At 44.1% G+C, this 21,656-nt stretch overlaps 1 protein-coding gene across 2 annotated transcripts in view; it reads right to left on the reverse strand.

The window, feature by feature from the left end:
- Positions 1-21,656, reverse strand: part of LOC146050578 (gamma-aminobutyric acid receptor subunit alpha-2-like) — a 178,538-nt gene that overhangs the window by 119,507 nt on the left and 37,375 nt on the right. For both annotated transcript variants that reach the window (XM_083167774.1, XM_083167694.1), the window contains exon 4: positions 12,320-12,387. In XM_083167774.1, the coding sequence (XP_083023900.1) occupies positions 12,320-12,387 (68 nt within the window). The remainder of the gene's footprint in view (positions 1-12,319; positions 12,388-21,656) is intronic.

Below are 21,656 nucleotides of genomic sequence, written 5' to 3' on the forward strand. Positions count from 1 at the left end.
CACTTTATCTATCCAAGGCTTGATGGACCTGATTCAGATGTGGTTAAAGTCGGGGCATATGCCGTAAAGTACATTACTAATGTTTTTCAAGTATACTTTGACCCATACTGCACAACGGCATCGGACTGTCAATTTGGGGGCAGGGACAGCCTCCATTTTTCCAAATGGAGGTGTGTTACCATCATAACTTGGGGGGGGGGGGGACAAGCCAAGACCTCCGTCAGAGGACAACAATTTCTTGACTTCTAGGTAGGACTTGTGGCGGCTGACTTGTGCGACTCAGTGGGTCATGCAGCTGACCGATGGTGCCAGGGAAGATCCAATACTGCCGTCATTTCGGATCATCAATAAAGAAGGAGGTGTGACGCCTTCTGCTTCATTGCCATATTAGATGTCTGGCTATAACTTCTATGTAACACTGTATTTATGCTAAACCAAGGTGTGTCTGGATTTCCATATATCTAATGGGTCAAACAGCTCAAAACAGCTTGTGATTTTTCAAATCCACTATTTTAAAAAGTCTGTGCCCGCGTCCCTTCTGTCCGCACAGCTCAATGCTCATGATTATAACCTCTAATCGTCAAGTGAGATAAAGTTTCCAATAAGCTTCTAGCTGTCATTTAATAGACTCTTAGCTAGAAGCTGATTATTTGCTATAGTTCCACGGGTCCACTTCTGCAATCTTATACATACATCAGCCCATTAGATCTATTTTAATGGAAAACATCACACACATCATTATAATCTTTTATTTATGGGGATTCGCTTTCATAAACGTACAGTATAAAGCAAAGTGCAAGAAGAAAGACCTGACTGATGGTGAATAATCTTTATTGTTCTTGTCCAGTTGTTCTGGACTCAAACTGTGCAATTCTGAAGATCGTTTGTCACTGAGATAATCAGCCAGCTTTATTTTAAAAAATCTGGTTCATCCAGTTAACAAGTTTGGCAGCAACAGCCTTGAAATAAGCACCTTCTGTCTCCTTTTCTCCGCCAGTCCATCACAGATCTCTTTACCATTTTTATACGGCATGTAGATGTTAATAAAGGCAGTTTGAGGCAATTACAGAAATAGCTGAGAATCTCACTAGCATCAGTGAAGTCTGTTTGCAAAGTTGATCATCGTCTAGAACTCTGATTGTTTTATATTTTCTGAGAGCCATTCTGCATGATTAATAATCCTCTGCTTCTGGGCATAATATTGTGGCCAGTGCTGCGGTCAGAGCCTGTGTTCTGCCTCTCCATCTGGGCTCCCACCTCTCCAGCACTGTAGGTTCTGAGTACTAGGGGCTCAGACTCTAATACGCATGGGCAAATCTCAGGGAAAATGGTCACCACGCCATATTCCTGGTGTCGATATGTGCTCTTCCTACTACCGGCTGAAATGTGGCACTAAGAGGGTGATTCTGGAAGGCTCGCTAAGCAGACAAAAAATTATACTTAGCGAGCCTTTTAATGCAGCCCGCCAGACATACGAATGCACTGCCCCCGCTGCGCTCCGAACACCCCTGCGGTTTTTGCGAATCAATGTTTTGCATAAACATCCATTCCATTTGCAGAGTAGCGTACGGGGGCAAAATCATTTAATGGTCGCCAACCATCGCTGAAGGCTCACAAACAGCAGCCCTGTACATGCCCATATGTGAATATGCGCATGTGCAGTGCAAAAATATCAGTCCCTGGTGCAAACACGCCGGGGACGAACGAATCTGAATGACCCCCCTAAGTGTACCTCTCAAGTGGATATAACAGGCAACAGCAGATTTTTCTATAAAGAACTGGACAAAACACTGCCTTTCTGGCTGACGGGCAATAAGCCTGGTCGAGCCGTCAGTCTCAAAGGGGTCTCAGCTGGGATGTACATAATCCCTGGTGTGACCCGGTATAGTGGTGTGAAAGGGCTAATACTACAACATACCTGGTGCAAAGCTTGGAAATATATTATATGTATGATAGTGCATGATAAATACGCCTGGAGCAGCCTGCAGCATATAACAATGTATATAATAGATGTGTATGGGTATAGCAGTCTGTCAGAGCTGTGTGTGATCTCTGGTGTAGGCACCTAGAGAAGGTGAATATTAAATCAGGAGTCTATGGGATGAGTTCTTCAAAAAAATAATAACCATGCACCATAAGGCAACATTGTTCAAATGCTGTAGAACTACAAGTCTAAGCAAGCACTGTAAGCTCCCTGAGACAATAGTTAAGAGTCCCCGGCTACCTGGCTCTGCATGCACAGTGAGGTATATAGCCATGGCCAAAATATTTTGCACTATGAAAGAGTCTGGTCCTTATTAATCTGGTCCTGCCACTGCTGGCTGTCTAGCTGAGCCAGTACTAGCATGCCCCTAGGCATTCCAAATGCCCTAGGTAATTGCCTAGTTTGCCCTTGCCTACGGCTTGCACTGATGTCAGTGATTCACCCAGTGATTCATCAGATCTAATTTAGAGAACTGACTGGTTTTCCACATTGACTGGTGGAAAATGTCTGGTTTGCTGTTAAAGGAACCTGTTATTATACTTTTATTTTGTAAATGCAGATAATGATCTCTGTTTGTATCCTGGAGCAAGGAAGCAACAGTTGATCTGTTGTACTATCTAGCTCTGCCCCCTGTGCCTTTGCTGTTATCTGTAAATGTATTACTTTGCTGCTAATGCCTGAAGTACTTTTGCTGTTAATGACTGGTCTCCTGTTGCTCTTGTTTGTGGTTGTTGTTAGTAGAAAGGGATGATCATAATGTTTGTTTGATCTGGAAAAAGGGATGCTGTGGCCAGGGCCGTTTCTAGACAATTTAGCTCCCAGGGCAAAGAAATAAAAATGCGCCCCCCCCCCCAAATAAAAAAACTATACGGAAGAAATGGCGCGCGCGGCGAAATAGGGGGAGTGGTTTAATTTTTAAAGGGGTGTGGCTTAATATAAGGGCGTGGTCTAGCAGGAAAACAATTACCTTGCATCTCACTTTTGCAACCTGCATGTCCCGACATTGGTTACCGCAGGAATTGTCATTGTCCTCCCGCACTTAAGTTGGCGGGCTGAAGGCCACACAGTGACATAAAAAAATTAAAAGGCCCACACAGTTACCTAGTACGCCTCACAGATCAAGGCCAAACAATGACAGGCCACTTAAATCATTATACACTATTTATCAGTGATGCCAATTACACATTACGCCGCACACTGTGATGACATTTACACATTACGCCACACACTGTGATGACAATTACACATTACGCCGCACACTGTGATGACAATTACACATTACGCCGCACACTATGATGACAATTACACATTACGCCGCACACTGTGATGACAATTACATATTACGCCGCACACCCTGATGACAATTACACATTATGTCGCACACCGTGATGACAATTACACATTATGTCGCACACCATAATGCCCATTAGATCCCACACTGTGATGCCCATTACACACCACACTGTGATGGCAATTACACAATACTCCCCACACCGTAATGCCTATTACACATTATGCCCCAGGCGCCGCTGCTGTACAACTGATGCCATTTACTAATATGCCCCCACAGTGCCAGATATGCCCCCACAGTGCCATACATATATGCCCCCACAGTGCCACACATATGCCTCCACAGTGCCACACATATGCCCCCACAGTGCCACAAGCAGCACAACTCACTGTCTCTGGCCCTGGGTCTCCCCCTCCAGTCCCCTGCCACTGCCATATGCCCCATACAGTGCCACATATATGCCCCCACAGTGACACATATATGCCCCCACAGTGACACATATATGCCCCCACAATGCCAAATACGCCCCCACAGTGCCACAGATATGCCTTCACAGTGCCACACATATGCCCCTACAGTGCCAGATATGCCCCCATAGTGCCACAGATATGCCCCCACAGTGCCACAGATATACCCCCACAATGCCAAATATGCCCCCACAGTGCCACAGATATGTCTTCACAGTGCCACACATATGCCCCTACAGTGCCAGATATGCCCCCACAGTGCCACAGATATGCCCCTACAGTGCCATACATATGCCCCTACAGTGCCACAGATATGCCCCTACAGTGCCATACATATGAACCCACAGTGCCACAGATATGCCCCCAAAGTGCCACAACTTACTGTGGCCCTGGGTCTCCCCCTCCAGTCCCCAGCTGCTGCCTAGTGTTGGTGTCGGTTGAGGTGCTGCTGATGCTGCTTCTTCTTTCCATGGGAGGGGAGCGCATTGCGCGTCTCTCCTTCCCCTTGTCCCTGAGCCGCCAGCCATTCATGCCTCGCGGGCTGGCTCCTGATTGTCTGCCGGCCCGCGAGCGCTCTCTGATTGGCTGACAGCCAGGCCCCAGTGAGCGACGGGAAGGAGAGATGGAAGATGCGCTCCGCTCCCCTCCCCCTCCCCTGGGAAATCACTCAGTGAGTGAGCGCCTGATGTTGTCGAGGCGGCCGGGGAGAGGGGGAGGAATTGAGGCGGCGGCAGCAGCGTTGGGGGGAGCTGCCGGGCGCCCTAGCTGTTAATAGAGGCGGACAAGCCGTGCGGCGCCCCGGGCTGCTGCACGGCTTGTCCGCCTCTAGAAACGGCCCTGGCTGTGGCATTTCTCCAGCATAGAGGCATCTTGGGGAACGTCAATATATGCAGTGAGCCTGCATGCGCCCAACTTGGGTGTGGTATGCCGGCCTGACAGTTGGGATTCCGGCGGTCAGTATACTTGCCTCGGAATCCCAACTGTTTTGTTCGTATGTTTGTAAATCCAGTCATAAAGACACAGAGACATGTGAGTTCACTGCTGTGCTGTTTTATTCCATCCAACTCCAGACACACTGCCTCAGGACCACCCACTTCCCAGCATTCCCCTGGTCCTAGGGACCTTCACCAAAGATTCAGGCTTACACATATTAGTAAGGTAGTGTCTACAAATATTAAGCATTCTAATACACTAACATCGCATCCTCTTTTTTTTAAAGATAAGCCCTGTACGCTTCAATGCAACAATTAACAATCTCATATTAAGAACATCATCTAACAAGTTTCAATGAGTCTCTCAGGTCTGCGTATTTCCCTTTTGGGTCTTTCATACACAGTCTGTGTTTCATCGACCATGTTGGACTTTTCTAGAATCGTGGTTTGTTCACCATTATCAGGATCATCATACATGTCAGATGAAGGGTATTCTTCAGTCATGTTGTCTTCATTATGGTTAGGTTGAGATCTTAAATCCACCCGATTTCTTCTTACTTCCGTTCCACACTCTGTACATATAGTATAAGATCTTGGTGCCACTTGTGCTTGCACAATACCTTTCTGCACCCAAATACCTTTCTCGTGATCTCTGAGACGGACTTCGTCACCCAATTTTAGATCAGATAAGCTTTTTGTTTGCCTGTCATGGAACACTTTCTGTTTCGCCCGTCACTCCTTACTCAGTCTCAGAGGCGGAACTACCATTGGTGCAGCAGGTGCATTGCACCGGGGCCCCTGAGGACTAAGGGGCCCACTACTGCCTAGACCAGCAGCTTGTACCTCTGTCACCCACTGTTGTGGGGCCCCAATTTGTACTTTTGCACCTGGGCCCACCGCTCAAAAGTTCCGCCACTGCTCAGTCTGACCAACGCTGAGTTATGTTTATTAAGCAGTTCATTGTATATCAGGAGATTTGCTCTAATCCTCCTTCCCATCAGCATTTGTGCAGGAGAAAGTCCATTCTGTAAAGGTGTACTGCGGTAGATTAAAAGACTGTTGTATAAATGTTCTTTAGCTTCTTGAGCTTTTTTTGGGGGGACTTGACGTAGTATGGACAAATTCCCACTCATCAGCAAATTGTCTAAATTCAGCACTGGAAAACTGTGGATCATTGTCAGTGAACACTTCCATAGGAACACCATGCCTTGCAAAGATTGACTTCATGCAATTGATTACAGCTTTACTATTAGTTGTATATAGTGTCTTCACCTCAGGGTAGTTAGAGTAATAATCAGTCACGACAATGTACGTTTTACCATTACAATCAAACAAATCTGCGCCAACTTTCTGGTATGGTCTCTCTGGCACTGCATGAGGACTCAGTGGCTCGACTTGTTGTTTCGGTCTATACGTAAGACATAATTCACATGTAGCTGTAGTCTGTGCTATGTCTTGGTTCATTCTTGGCCAATACATAACTTCACGCACTCTCCGCTTACATTTTTCTTCTTCTAAGTGGCCTTCATGTATCTTGCACAGCATAGTTTTTCTTAGTCGTGCAGGTATGAGCAACCTATTGCCTTTGTAAATAATACCATCGACAACTGTAAGGTCACTGTGGTACATCCAATAATCACGAATAGACAGCGGGCGCGCATGTTTTTCTGCTGGCCAACCATTCAGAATGATATCTTTTAACATTTTCATTGTGTCATCTGTCTCAGTTTCTTTCCTAATCTGTTCTTGTCTTACAAGAGACACTGGTAGAGAAGCTATGATCAAATAAACATAGGCTTCTATCTCTTCATCCATCAGACTTTTGGAACCTTCACTTGTGTCCACAGCACGAGAAAGTGTATCAGCGATGTACATGTATTTACCGGGACAGTACAGCAAGTGTACATCATATTTCTGTAGTCTGATAAGCATTCGTTAAATTCTCATGGGATCATGTAATGATTTAGTCATGGTAGCTACCAACGGCTTGTGGTCAGTTTCCACTGTAAATGTTTTACCATATACAAATTGATGAAATCGCTCACATGCATATGTGATCGCTAGAAGTTCTTTTTCTATCTGAGCATACCTTGTTTCAGCACTTGTCAGTGCTCTTGATGCATAGATTACTGGTTGCCATGTATCCTCATGTTCTTGTAACAACACTGAGCCTAGGCCAAATTGGGAAGCATCTGCTGAAATTCTTATTCTTTTCGCAGGATCAAAGAATGATCTGTTTCAAGTTTTTCCAACTTTCGTCTTGTTCATGTGACCACATTCACTCGATATCTTTGTCCAACAACCATCTAAGAGAGGCTGTTCGTTCAGAGAGTTGAGAAATAAACTTTCCTAAGTAAGTAATCATTCCTAGGAATCTTCTGACGTTGTCTTTGTTGTTAGGACATTCCAGGTTAACTATGGCTGATATTTTCCTTGGGTCTGGTTTTACACCTTGATCCCAGACCATGTCGCCCATAAAGGTAAGTGTATTCACACCAAATTCCCATTTGTCCTTGTTTAGCTTTAGATTTACTTTCTTGACAAGTTCCATTACTTGTCTCAATCTAGAATCATGCTCATCCTTTGTAGATCCCCAGACAGTAATGTCATCCATCATTGTTTCAACACCTGGAATATGTTAAAAAATCATGTGTATCTTTTTGTGATATACTTCTGGAGCAGACAAAATTCCATATGGTAGTCGAAGAAATCTGGTGTATTAAATGTACAAAGCTTTGAGCTGGCCTCATCTACTGTACCTTCATTTGCCAGAATCCTGAAGATGCATCCAATTTACTGAACCATTTTGCTCCCGCAAATTGCGACAATATTTCATCTCTAGTTGGTAGTTTGAAATGTTCTCGTTTAATAGCTTTGTTTAAATCTCTGTGGTCTAGACATATTCTGAGTTGTCCATTTTTCTTTTCAACAATTACTAAGGAGCTTACCCAGTCAGTAGGCTCATCAACTTTCTGTATCACACCCAAGGCTTCCATGCGATTTAACTCTTGTTTCAGTTTTTCTCTCAGCGCAAACGGCACTTTTCTGCAGGGGTGTATCACGGATGAAACTTGCGTGTCTATATTTATTTTATGATCTCCAGGCAAGCAACCTAGACCTTCAAACAAGTGTCTGTATTCTGTAAACATCAATTTGCAGTCATCTTCTACTTGTGATGTCACCATAAAAACAGGAACTTAATCCTAGAATCGGTTACACATTTTTATCCACAATCAGTAGAGATGTTTTAAACTGTTGCCCCCCCCCCCAGTGTACCCTGTAACTTTCACTTTGGCTGGATGAATTTTAGGTTTTACTCGAAAAGTCTTATAACGATATTAAATTCACCTGCGCGCCAATATCAAGCTTAAAGGGAATGACAATCTCGTTTACAGTTAAAGGGACAATCGATTCTTTCTTATCTGCACTCCAAAGTTCAATGCAATCCACAAAGAACGCCTCTGTTTGTTTAACAGCATTCACTTTGGTTGTTTCACTTTTCATTTTACAGCATTTGGCAAAGTGATTAAGTCCACCACATTTCATGCAGGTTTTACCATAAGCAGGGCACATTTTAGGATTGTGAGCATTTCCACATCTACTACAAATTTCCTTATTAGACTGTGGCTTAGACTGCTTCATTCTTGAGAATGGAGGTTTGCTTGGCTCTGTTTTCTGCACTACATGTACCGCACCATCAGCTTCCTTGTGTAACTTTTTGGCTTGAAATCTAGTTACTTCTGCAGATCTGCACATAGTCACTGCCTTGTCTAGTGTTAGGTCTTGCTCTCTCAGCAGTCTCTCTCTGAGTCCATTATCAGGTATTAAACAGACAATACGATCTCCAATCAGTGAATCCTTATATCACCAAACTCACAGGTTTTCCTGATTGCAGCTCTGTAACATAGTGATCAAATCCATCTCCAGTCTTCTGATCACATGTGAAAAACTTATAACTTTCATATGTCACATTTTTCCTTGGCACAAAATAATCTTCAAACTTTTGCGTTATAGAAGATAGCACCATATTCTGCCCCTCATCAAACTGAAAACTATTATAAATGTCCAGCACATCCTCTCCTATCACATAGAGGAAAATGGATGCCTTCGCTTTGTCAGCCTCTGTATCAGCTCCACATGCAGCAAGATATATATTAAACCTTTGCTTAAATCGTTTCCATTTCTTAGAAAAGTTACCAGACATCAGCATGCCGGTTGGAGGAGCCAGTTTATCCATGGTTACTCACTGTTTGAAGAGAGGAGCACACAGCAGGCTTTGCAGACACTGAGTATCACAGCCTTACAGACTGCTGCAGGATCTTTCACACTCTGAGAGTACTAGCAGTCCAAGTTAAACTTCTTCTGACACCATGTTTTGTTCATATGTTTGTAAATCCATCATAAGGACACAGAGACATGTGAGTTCACTGCTGTGCTGTTTTATTCCATCCAACTCCAGACACACTGCCTCAGGACCACCCACTTCCCAGCATTCCCCTGGTCCTAGGGACCATCTCCGAAGATTCAGGCTTACACATATTAGTAAGGGAGTGTCTACAAATATTAAGCATTCTAATACACTAACATCACACCGACCACCCGTACATTTGACAGGGGGGTGGGTGCAAAGAAGCCACGCTCGCTGTGCTCGCCACACTGTGGACTCGGTGGCTCGCTGTGCTCACCACAGGATCTATTATCCCTCTATGGCAGTGGTCAGGTAACATGGGTAAATTACCCCCAAATGGGGTAAAATTAAATTGCTGGGGGTAATGAATGGTCACGCTGCCGAGACACAGCCGGACATGCATACAGTACTGTTGTGTACAAGGACCTGAAGCAGTGCAATGAGTCAGGCTCTTGTGTATTTCCTGCGTGATGCCCCAGGCCCCATCTCCAAGTCCGCCTAGTTCTTCAGTAGAGTCGAGTTGCTGCACCATCTCGGCAGCGTGCAGTCTGTGCTGCTGTTGTGGCACCGAGTTTCTTTGCCTGGTTATAGGCTCCTGTCAAGGTATACACCTCTCTAGTCTAGGGAAAGAAATGTGCACAGCCTGTCACTATATCATATTGAAATGCTGACAATAATAGTTGCCTGGACGTCACATTATCAATGGCTATACCACACACAGCCTGGCATCCATTGATGGCTGCCAGGCTGTGTGCCGTACTAGCAGGATATATCATCAGTTTCTGGCGGTACAGTGTGTATTACAATTATATGATTTCCTTCCTTTCAGATAAAGGGGGTAACCTTGGCATATCTAAATATATTTTGGGGTAAAAGCTAAAAATTCCCTGACCCCTGCTCTATGGGGATGGACCCCCATGAGGGAGAATAGCCCCTGTCAGTCTGGATCCTGACTGTCGGGCATTTGAACGGTTGGGATTCGGATGTTGGTATACCGACCATCAGAATCCCGACTGTCGGAACGTCATCCGGCACCAGCCCAACTTATACATGGGGCATCACGGATGGTGTAATGGTTAGCATTACTGCCTCACAGCACTGAGGTCAAGGGTTCAATACCGACCATGGCCCTAACTGTGCAGAGTTTGCATATTCTCCCCGTGTTTGCGTGGGTTTACTCCGGGTACTCCGGTTTCCTCCCACAATCCAAAAATATACTGGTAAGTCAATTGGCTTCCAACAAAAATTAACTCTAGAATGTCTGTGTGCGCATGTACATGTGGTAGGGAATATAGATTGTAAGCTCCACTGGGGCAGGGACTGATGTGAATGTTCAACTATTCTCTGTAAAGCGCTGCGGAATATGTGTGCGCTATATTTAAGAAACTGTTAATAAATAATAAATAAATAAATAAATAAATAAATAAATACAAAGCACTACATACAGTACAGTAGTATTTGGTTAAATCTGAATGTAAAAGCTGCAAGCACAATATTACAGCTCTGCTAGGAAGATGTTATTGCAACCTACTATAGCTAATAGTGTGATGAAAAAATGGGTACTTGTTTCCTATCTGGGCGCCCACGATCATAATCGCGGTCATCGGGGGTAAAATCGGGGCCATCGCGGGCATCGCGGCCGATAAAAAATCGGGTGCGATGTGCCAGACGCGATGCCCGCGATTTTCCCTCAGAGAACAATGTTAAATGCTTCAATTTACCCGCGATGACCGCGATTTACCATAGGAAACAATGTTAAATGGATCAATTTCCCCAAATTATCATAGGGAACAATGGGAAATGGGGCAAAAACACCCCTGAACATAAAAATATCCCCCCAAAAGTAGTTGACGCCACCCCGCCATCAACGCGAACCCGAAGCGTGGCGAGCGCAGCGAGCCCGCGAGGGGCGGCGGTACGCGTCCTCCGACCTTTTCATGCCCTACTATCCACTAGGGCGTGGAGTGAGAATAGAATAGTGTGGCGAGCGCAGCGAGCCACCGAGCCCGAAGCGTGGCGAGCGCAGCGAGCCCCGCGAGCACAGCGAGCCACCGAGCCCGAAGCGTGGCGAGCGCAGCGAGCCCCGCGAGGGGACGCGGATACCTTCACAGGTAAACGCGTCCCCTCGCGGGCTTCCCAGGTGTCCGCGTCGCCATGGACACCTGGGAAGCCCGCGAGGGGACGCGTATAACTGTGAAGGTATCCGCGTCCCCTCGCGGGGCTCGCTGCGCTCGCCACGCTTCGGGCTCGGTGGCTCGCTGTGCTCGCCACACTATTCTATTCTCACTCCACGCCCTAGTGGATAGTAGGGCATGAAAAGGTCGGAGGACGCGTACCGCCGCCCCTCGCGGGCTCGCTGCGCTCGCCACGCTTCGGGTTGGCGTGGATCGTGGGGTGGCGTTAAAAATTTGGGGGGACATTTAAGGGTTAATGGGCTATGTGGCCCATTTAACATTGATTCCTATGGCCAAATCGGGTCCATTGAGCCATTTAACAGTAAAATCGGGTCCATCGGGCCTTTTAACATTGAATCCTATGGTAAATCGGGAGCATCGCGTCGTGGTGATCGCGGGTACATTTATGTCTGGCCGCGACGCGACCGACACGATTTCCATGTTTAACATGGGTTTCAATGGGAAATCGCGGGCATCGCGTCGGTCGCGTCGCGGCCAGACATAAATGTACCCGCGATCACCACGACGGGCGCCCAGATAGGAAACAAGTACCAAAAAATGAAATCATAATAAAATAGTGATAAAAGTTAGTTTCTTTAACAGCAAAGTGCTCTTTATTACTTTGCATCACCAGCTTTACTGTAGTGTACTTCACCTGAAATGCACCTTCTAAATCCTTTTCCTCCTCAGGCTGGTACAGGCTTCCACTATATCAACAGATCATTCTCTATCATATCACAACACGCTGTGAACAAAGAGAGAATCATTTCCCTTGACCACCGACGAAGGTCAGTGACTCATTAGACCAGGTGAATTCCTGGACAATAATATGTAGGTTTAAATATGCAATTAGCCAGATAAGCTGGCTTATTTGTGCAAATAAACATGTTTATGTGAGGTTCACTTTTACGTGTTTAATTATGACTTGTTGCTGTCTAGTTGACTGCGTGTTTAACATAATAAAAATAAATGAAATTTAGCTCTGCAAAAGCCTGCAGCAAGAGGGACCATATTTTCCGCTTGCGGCAAAAAAATGTACGAATAGAGGAACACCATGCCTCACCATATCTGTGTCGGAGACAGGTCCAAAGCTTGTCACATAGATATCAGTATGGACTTCTGTAACTCGGTCTAGAATTGAAAAAGAAAAGGAAAAAACAGACATGTAAATCTCTGCAGAGACAGATGCTAATCAACAGATTTTATCAGCGTACAACTGCTGTTACACATGGCCTGTACTGTTTGTTCATTTTATCAACATTACAGAGGCTAAGTTTAGTACGGAATAAGTTTATTTCCCAATGGATGCTCCTAAGTAACCGAATCTATAAATTATCGTTGAACTGCAACATCCTTAGCATACCTCCCAACTTTCGTGCCGAAGAAATAGGGACACTCGAGAGAGCGCCCGAAAAGGGGCGGGGCATATGCAAATGAGGGCGCGGCATATGCTAATTAGCCGCAACCTCATTTTTATACGAGAATAGACGCAGTGCGCATGCGCACAGCGTCTATTCTATTAGATTGGGGGGTCTCCCAACTGCCACCCCCCGCAGCGGGACAATGCCTGCCGCGGGTGGGACAGCGGGACAGGACCAGAAAATCGGGACTGTCCCGCTGTAATCGTGACAGTTAGGAGGTATGTCCTTAGGAAAAGTGATGGACAAGTGAGCTGTGATTCTGTCAACCAAGAGATGTTATCTCCCAATTCTATCCTATCTCCTGCTTATATTTCCAATGGCAAGAAGGCACTAAATGAATAAAATTTTCTGGCACATACACATCCATATACTGTGGACCTTATTCAGTTCTGTACGCTCGCATGTGTATGTTTTTGGAAAGCAAATGTGCATTTATGCATATGTGCATGCACCGGGTGCGTGCGTCCATGGAGAACAGATTGTTGGCTGGGGGCACGCACCCAAAATTGCGGCAGTGGGGGCGGTGGGTGGCAGGCTGGGGGACTCGCCTATGGGAATGCTCAACATTTCATGGGTGTCAGGGGTGGATAGCTGACATTGACGGATGTCAGCTGCCCGCTCACTTCCTTCAGAATGCCCACGCACATCCAAGGTTTCTCTGAGCAACCTTAGATGTGTGTGTGTCTTCCACATCATTCGATGGTCGGCGACCATCGAATGATGTGGGTGTTCCCCGGTAGGCTGTGATTGGATGTTTGTGTCCATCAACAAACGCTGCAAATGGGTGGCAGCCAGGTCACCATTCGCAAGGCAGGTTTGGTGGACTTGCAAGGCTGTGAATTTTCAGCCTTGCGAATCAACCAGAATAACCACCAGTATTCTCACTAGTCTGTAAGGTCACTGTTGTTCCTATAGGAACAGTGTCTTATAGTTTATGTAAAAGGCAGATCCACTGTATCTGAGTATGTCATTTTTTTTTTCAAATGTAAAATGTGTTTATCACATATAACTTATAGAGGTTATTTAGAAAGTGATGAGCTGGGGCCCATTTATCAATGGGTTTTAGCTACTTAAAACTCTTGTATGATAAATGATGCTCCAGCCAATAAGCTTCTGTCATGTGTTTACTGCATGTGTAATCCAGTGCCGGGACTGAGGATGCATCATCTGATCACCTGCAACATCATTGGCTGGCTGAGTGACCAATAAGGTTAAGTAGACTAGCCATCACCTTCCATTCTGAGAAAGAGAGACTATTGTCACTATCTCCATGCCCCTATATGGTTACAGACTGTCAGCTTATCATGTGACCGACCTGAATCAGGCCCACAGTTAGGATGTGAAAAAAGGTACCCCTAGGGGTAAATGGGTGGCGCTTGAACTGAAGCTTTCTTGCCTAGCAGCTGCTAAAACCAGTGTAGTAAGTCCTGGGAGGTATAGACAAAAAGAAAAAAAGAGAGCAGCGTTAAAAAAGTTTAAAAAAAATCTATAGTAGTTGGACTGACTTTACAATGTATTATATTTATTGAGCACATACGTCAATATCCAGTAATAAAATATTAAAAATGCGCAAAAAAACCACCCCTTTTCAGTAGTGCACGCAGGGGGGGGGTTCTGAGTACCCAGAACCCCCCCCCATTAGTCTAAGGGCCCTCAGCTGAAAGCTGAGGGTCCCCTCTTTCCATGGATATAAGAATTGTAAAAATCGGCCCTTGGGAACCAGAGATATCTGACTTCAAAGCAGTGGTCCCCATCCAAGCCTGTTAATTGCTCTCCCCAGTCAGATATTTCAGGTTCTGTCTGACTTAGAGTTTTTCTGAGGGTATATTCCAAAAGCTGGGACTCTCCCCCTTTGATGGACACTAGTAGCTTGTCTCTACTAGAACCAGAGATATCAGCCTTCCAGCAGCTGGTTACTGCTCCAGCTCCACACACCTGGTATGTAGTTTTATATACTCGTTGGCAGATTGCTCTACCCCCTGAACTCTGATCCCCTAGTCCCTAATACCATTTGGTAGGTGGGATTCTCTAGTTTTTAATTCCCTTAAAATTTAAGAAATCTATTTCCGGGAACCGGAGACATCTGCAGTCAAGCAAGCTGTCCTCCCACCAGAAAATTATGAATAATAATCCCACTCCACTACACACCCCTCCTCTGCATATTAAACATCCTCTACCACCCTGGAAGTTATGTATCAGGGCCCCTTTATTCAGCCCAATGCCCCCTTCTCCCACCCCATCTCCCACCATCTGTGCAGTAAAGGGGTAATTAGTGGAAATTACTGAGCCCTACATGCTGAGCGGTTTATGTAACACCCCCTACCACCCGCGGGACATCAAAGCTTACCCCACCCCTACTGCTGGAGGATCGGTAGGGGCCCCAATACATTGCTATGCCCAGGGGTCTACACTGCTGTTGACGCCCCTGTATGTATGTATGTATGTATGTATGTATGTATATATATATATATATTTTATTATTATTATTTATATACATTTGGTCTATCTATAATACTTTAACTGACCCGGTATATACTGGGTCACCTAAGTGTCCATCTCCGCCCCTCTGGAAACCCCCTTCTGAAAATCCTGCGTTTGCCACTGCTTTTGACTATTTAGACAGTCTTGGAACCAGTACTGGGAAATTAGATACTCTTAGACAATAAATGTAAAAAAAAGGTAAAAGAGGCTTAGATGATTATAAAAGGAGGACAAGTTAGGATGTAAAGATTACATAACAAAAATAAAAACTAAGAAAATTATAGAAATATAAGACCCCCCAACTCTATCCTAGGTAGAGATGGAAGGAGAATAGCAGATGAAGGGGAAACAAAAAAACATTACAATTACAACAATATATTTTAAAGAAAAGTCTATACCCCTCTCACCCAGGGGCGGATCCAGGATAAAATGACAGGGGGGGGCACACAGATTGAGCCAAATTCACATAATGCCACACGGATTGAGCCAAAATTCACATAATGCCAAATGGATTGAGCCAAAATTCACATAATGCCACATGGATTGTGTCAAAATTCACATAATGCCACATGGATTGTGTCAAAATTCACATAATGCCACATGGATTGTGTCAAAATTCACATAATGCCACATGGATTGTGTCAAAATTCACATAATGCCACATGGATTGTGTCAAAATTCACATAATGCCAAATGGATTGAGCCAAAATTCACATGCCACATGGATTGAGCCAAAATTCACATAATGCCACACAGATTGAGCCAAAATTCACATAATGCCACTTGGATTGAGACAAAATTCACATAATGCCACACGGATTGAGCCAGAATTCACATAATACCACACGGATTAAGACAACATTCACATAATGCCACACGGATTGAGCCAGAATTCACATAATGCCACATGAATTGAGCCAAAATTCACAATACGCTTCATAAACAAGGACATTGTCCACCAAAGGCGCACATTAAACATTTACACCATAATGTCCATTGCACGTTAAGTTACACGGCATGATGTCCATTATGCATTATGCCAAACACCATAATGCCTATTAAAAATGATGCTACATACAGTAAGTGCTACTTATCTACATGCTCATTGCCAAGGGTTCCATGCTCATTGCCAGAGATTCCATGCTCGTTGCCATGTGGGATTACATGCTCATTGCCAACTGGGAATACATTCTCGTGGTAAATGGGGGACAACCGCCGCCAGGCAGAAGTGATAGCTACTGACAGTGGCAGAGCCTGGCTGTATTCCGAGCACTGCAGGTCCCAGCTATTTGAAATAATACCCATTTCACACCAGAAAATGGGTATTACAGTTGCTGCTGTGTCTATGGCCAGGTTGGCCCCTTTTACACCAGCCTAGTCCCTGCATTTTCTGGTGTGAGGGAGAGAGAAAACCACCCCTCCCCCCTGTAACCAGTTATCTAATTTAACCGGCTATATCTTCGGAACCAACTGACCCATTTACATGAGACAAGTATCATATTGAAGAACTTTTGAGTGGGCTTTGAATGATTTTGGTCCAGTAAAACTGGAACGTTTGGTTCCAGAGTAATCTGCCCTCAAAGAACATGAACAGCCATGAAATTACATTTCAAAAATAAAGAAATCGGTTTACACGCAATATCTCTGGAATCGATTGACCGATATAGACCAGCCTGGTACCATATTGAAGGCCCAGCGATTTGGAATTGAATAACATCAATCACAAGCTCCTGTGATGCCAGGGGAGAAACTGGCAGCTGTCGGAACCGGGTGGGGGTCGGAATTGACGGGTCCCATATTATCCTATGGGGAAAATTTTTTACAGATTTGCCAGGCGATATCTCCGGTTCCCGGGGGGCTAGAGACATGGGGCTGGGCTCGTTGGAAAGCCCTAGAATGAATGACAGGGAAGGCACGTGCCTGGGTGCCCCCCCCCCCTGAATCCGCCACTGCTCCCACCCACTAAGAAAAGAGAGACCCTCAGACAATGGGATACGGTCGTATTGTCGACCACACTTAGGTCAACAGTCATTAGGTCGACACTGGGGTCGACAGGTGGGAAGGTCAACAGGTGTCTAGGTTGACATAGGTGAAGGTCGACAGGTGGGAAGGTCGACAAGGAACAAGGTCGACATGTGCTAAGGTTGACATAGCATTAGGTCGACATGGGTTATGTCGACATAGCGTGAGGTCGACATGGGTTTTTGTACTGTTTTTTGAGCCGATATGTGCCGACAGGCAGTATTTCATGCCCTACCATTCACTATGGCATGGTGGGAGAATAAAATAGTGTTCTGAGCGCAGCGAGGCACCATGCCTGAAGCATCGCGAGCGAAGTGAGCGGTGCAAGGGGCTGCGGTTGACTTCCAACTGTGTCCATGTTGACTGTGTCGACATTCGGGTAAAAAAAAAGTAAAAAAAAACCATGTTGACCTTCCAACCTGTTGACATAACCCATGTCGACCTAATGCTATGTCGACCTAAACACATGTCGACCTTGTCCCTTGTCGACCTTGCCACCTGTCGACCTTCACCTATGTTGACCCAACGGTGTCTACCTAATGACTGTTGACCTTAGTCTGGTCGACAATACGATCCACACCCCAGACAATCATAACTATCCTACTGCAAAATATTTACATAGAGAAGATGAGATGACCTCTACTGAAATTCCTAAAGTAGGAATAACCAATCAGGTACAAGACCTAAGATCAGGGATCATTCTCATATAGACAGATATCAACAGAAAGAGTCAGATCATTTTTTAGAGCTACATCCCAAAAGACCTTATCCTTGCATGAACAGAGACACCAACAATGACTCCAAAGAAGAAGACAAAGTACAGAGGAAATGGAGTAGGTAGAAGAGAGGCACTCAAGGAATGACATAAAAATAATATTAAATCAAACTCCATAAATATTTTTTATCTCTCAAAAAAAAAAGAACTCACTAAACCTGAAATTTAACTTTTTAGCCATGGATTAAATTTTTTTCCAACATCAACACCGAATATATTTTCTTTATTTGTAGAATTAAACAGATTTAGAAGAATCTAAGAAGCCTCTGCCACCACCAATTTTGCATGAAAAAACCTTGATAAAAACATTGACCCAGTAATCCCTATTCTTTTAGATACAAATGATCTCTGCACAATAAAAATAATTACTCCATAAAATCATATGAGATCCTGTACAATTTGTTATTTTTTGATTGATTTTGATTTTATTGTATAGGAATCCTATAAGATTTTTAATTGTAAAAGTACCCTTATGGGTAATTAAAATGTGAAATGAGCCCCCAATACCCCCCCGATATCAACGTCAACCCGAAGCGTGGCGAGCGTAGCGAGTCCGCGAGGGGCGGCGGTATGCGTCCTCCGACCTTTTCATAACCCTACTATCCACGCCGGCGTGGAGTTTAACTTCCATAGTGTGGCGAGCCACCGAGCCACCGAGCCCGAAGCGTGGCGAGCGCAGCGAGCCCCGCGAGGGGACGTGGAATACATGTGAAGTTATCCGCGTCCCCACGCGGGGCTCGCTGCGCTCGCAACGCTTTGGGGTCGGTGGCTTGCTGCGCTCGCCACACTATATGAAATCAACTCGACGCCGATAATCTCGGTACTTGTTTAGTTTCACGGCGGCAGATAAATTGTATGCGATTGCATGCGATTGTATCACATGCGATGCAATGCAATTGGATGCGATTTAATGCGATTTTATACCTGTTCATAACCCCACTATCCACTACGCATGGAGTTGATTGTATATAGTGTGGCGAGCGCAGCGAACCACCGAGCCCGAAGCGTAGCGAGCGTACGCAGATTACTTTACATTTATTCCGTGTCCCCTTTGCGGGGCTCGCTGCTCTCGGCACAGGATACATGTAAAGTAATCTGCGTCCCCTCGCGGGGCTCACTACGCTCGCCACACTTCGGGCTCGGTGGTTCGCTGCGCTCGCCACACTATCTAAAATCAACTCCATGCGTAGTGAATAGTGGGGTTATGAACAGGTACAAAATCGCATCAAATCGCATACAATACAACCTATTGCATTGCATCGCATGCGATATAATCGCATGCAATCGCATACAATTTAAACAAGTACCATAATGGTAATCTAATTTGTCTTGTGTGCACACCTGAATCATGCCCATGGATACAGAAATGGTATTTATCTTAGAGAACACGCAAAACCCGGATGTCATGTCACCATGGTATCTCTATAATATAATTGATAACCAGATCATGTACATGTAAAGACAGGCACCACTGCAATGCAGCAACTGGGAGCAACAACTCCAACTGGTTCCTGATGAGTAGCGCTGGCAGGAACAACATTATATTTTGATACTAACATGGCCAGAGCTGCCGTCCTGTATTTACCTGAATCTCTGATATTGTCATTATTAGGATTTATCTGTGTGAGACTGAACAGCAAAGCAGATGATAGCACCGTACATGGGAGTTCTGCCTAATGGGATGCATTGCAGGGGACAGTGACACACTGGAATAGTAACTGGAATATTGTGCTGTAAGGAAAGTGACAGCACTGTAAATCATCTTTACATGTAATCTGTAGTGGAACAAGTGACTTTGAGTCATTATTTATCTGATTATATAATTGCTTTTAAAATTCATGCACATGAATATTACAAATATTATAATCATACGTGCCTACTTTTGAAAACTGTTTTCAGTGAGATTATAGTTGGTAATAGAATTTTGCAAAGCGCCCCATTGAGGGGGCGTGTCATGCTCCACCCAAAGAGCGTGTCTAGTACCATACATGGAGAGATTGTGAAAAGAGATTTTGAACGTGGCACCAAGAAGCGTGGGTGTGTAATTTAAAATGACTTATATCCAAATGTAGATGAGCCCCAAAGCAGTTAGTAAGAGCTACTATACTTGATTAAGTGCTGAGAAATGGCACTGATAATTCAATGTAAATATATCTGTCTCTCATTCCTTTTTTCCTTCAAAATATAACAGTGTAATGTGGGTTTGGTGAAATGAGGGAGATTTCTAGACTAATGAGGGAGAAAGGGAGATTGCTGCTATTTCAGGGAGTCTCCTGCAGAACGCAGAAGGGGAGGCAACTATGATTATACTCATGTTAAAAGTTTACAGAAGTAGTATTTAGTTTTGGTATATCATACTGACAGGCACCCCCTAATGCTGTGCCCACCCTTATGAACACCTCCCTACCAGCACCTATCAATCAATTATGTGTTTTTTTGCATTTGTTACTTGTACCAGACCATTGTCATATCACTACATATATATGTTTTTTACTTTATTTGCATGTATTATTATACTGAGAGCCATTTTATATTATAGCGAGTACCAATAGATGATGGTAGACACGCCTGATTGGCGCTGTTAGACACACCCAATGGGCGGTGTTATACATGCCCATTATGTAGTGCTAACCACACCCCTTTGACGGTGCACCCCAATAAAATGTTCTGCGCACGCCTATGCTGACAAGTAAAGCAGTACAATATCTAACCTGTTGTTTTGCTTTTAGGTATAGCGCTATATATCTTTTCTATGCTTCCCACAGGCCTGTCTCTTAACCTTAAATCAATCTGTCCAGACCAGTTACAGAGATCTATGATCTCTATAGTGACACCTGAGGTTAAATGCAATTGAATTTCCCATAGTGTCAAAACATCGAGGACGAGACATTTCATTCACTAATCACCTTGGTTCTGGAGGTGAAATACCATTTTCCTAAAACAATATTTAAAAAAAAAAAACATAAAACAAAAGACAAGTTCCATATAAAGATTTAGACCCACACGCGCACACACAGGCATTAGAATGGTCATAAATATGTGCCCAACTCCCCCACATCTAAATTATCCAAACAGTATTAAAAGCGGATACAAACATACAAGTGACATGTGCTGAGCAATAGCTACAAAACCAAGAACATAATAGTCTCAATTTTTTTCATAAAGGATAAATTATTTTAATAGACTTTATAAAACAATGCGGTGCAATAAAAGAACATCACTTCAGGGAATAAACCATGTCTGAAATAATGAAATAAAGTATTACACAATAATATTTCTCTCAAAAGTGAGAGTGCTTTATGCCCAGAACAAAACAATACCATAATAAAAAATGTATTATTCAAATAGTATGTACAAAATACAATATCAAGGGAGAACTACACTGCAGATCATTATTAGGTTTTATTATTTCAAGTAAACACAAAGTTATATTTTTGATTCACTCTATAAAAATATTTCTGTATTTTGTGCTTTTTTTCCCCTGGGAAATCAGCAACTTCCACACGCAGAGAAGTAAGAAATAAAAAGTAATTTTCATGACTTAGAATATTTGCAATTATAACTAATTACAACTAATAATTATTAGTTCAACATCTAACATTGTTCAATCCATCAATAAATACATTTTAAAAAAACGTGGTTTGTGAAACGCATTGCATAATCTACTGCCATCTGGGATTTGATTGCCGTCACCATATTGG

The sequence above is a fragment of the Crinia signifera genome, chromosome 1 (genome assembly GCF_055691185.1).
Source record: "Crinia signifera chromosome 1, ASM5569118v1, whole genome shotgun sequence".
NCBI lineage: Eukaryota > Metazoa > Chordata > Amphibia > Anura > Myobatrachidae > Crinia > Crinia signifera.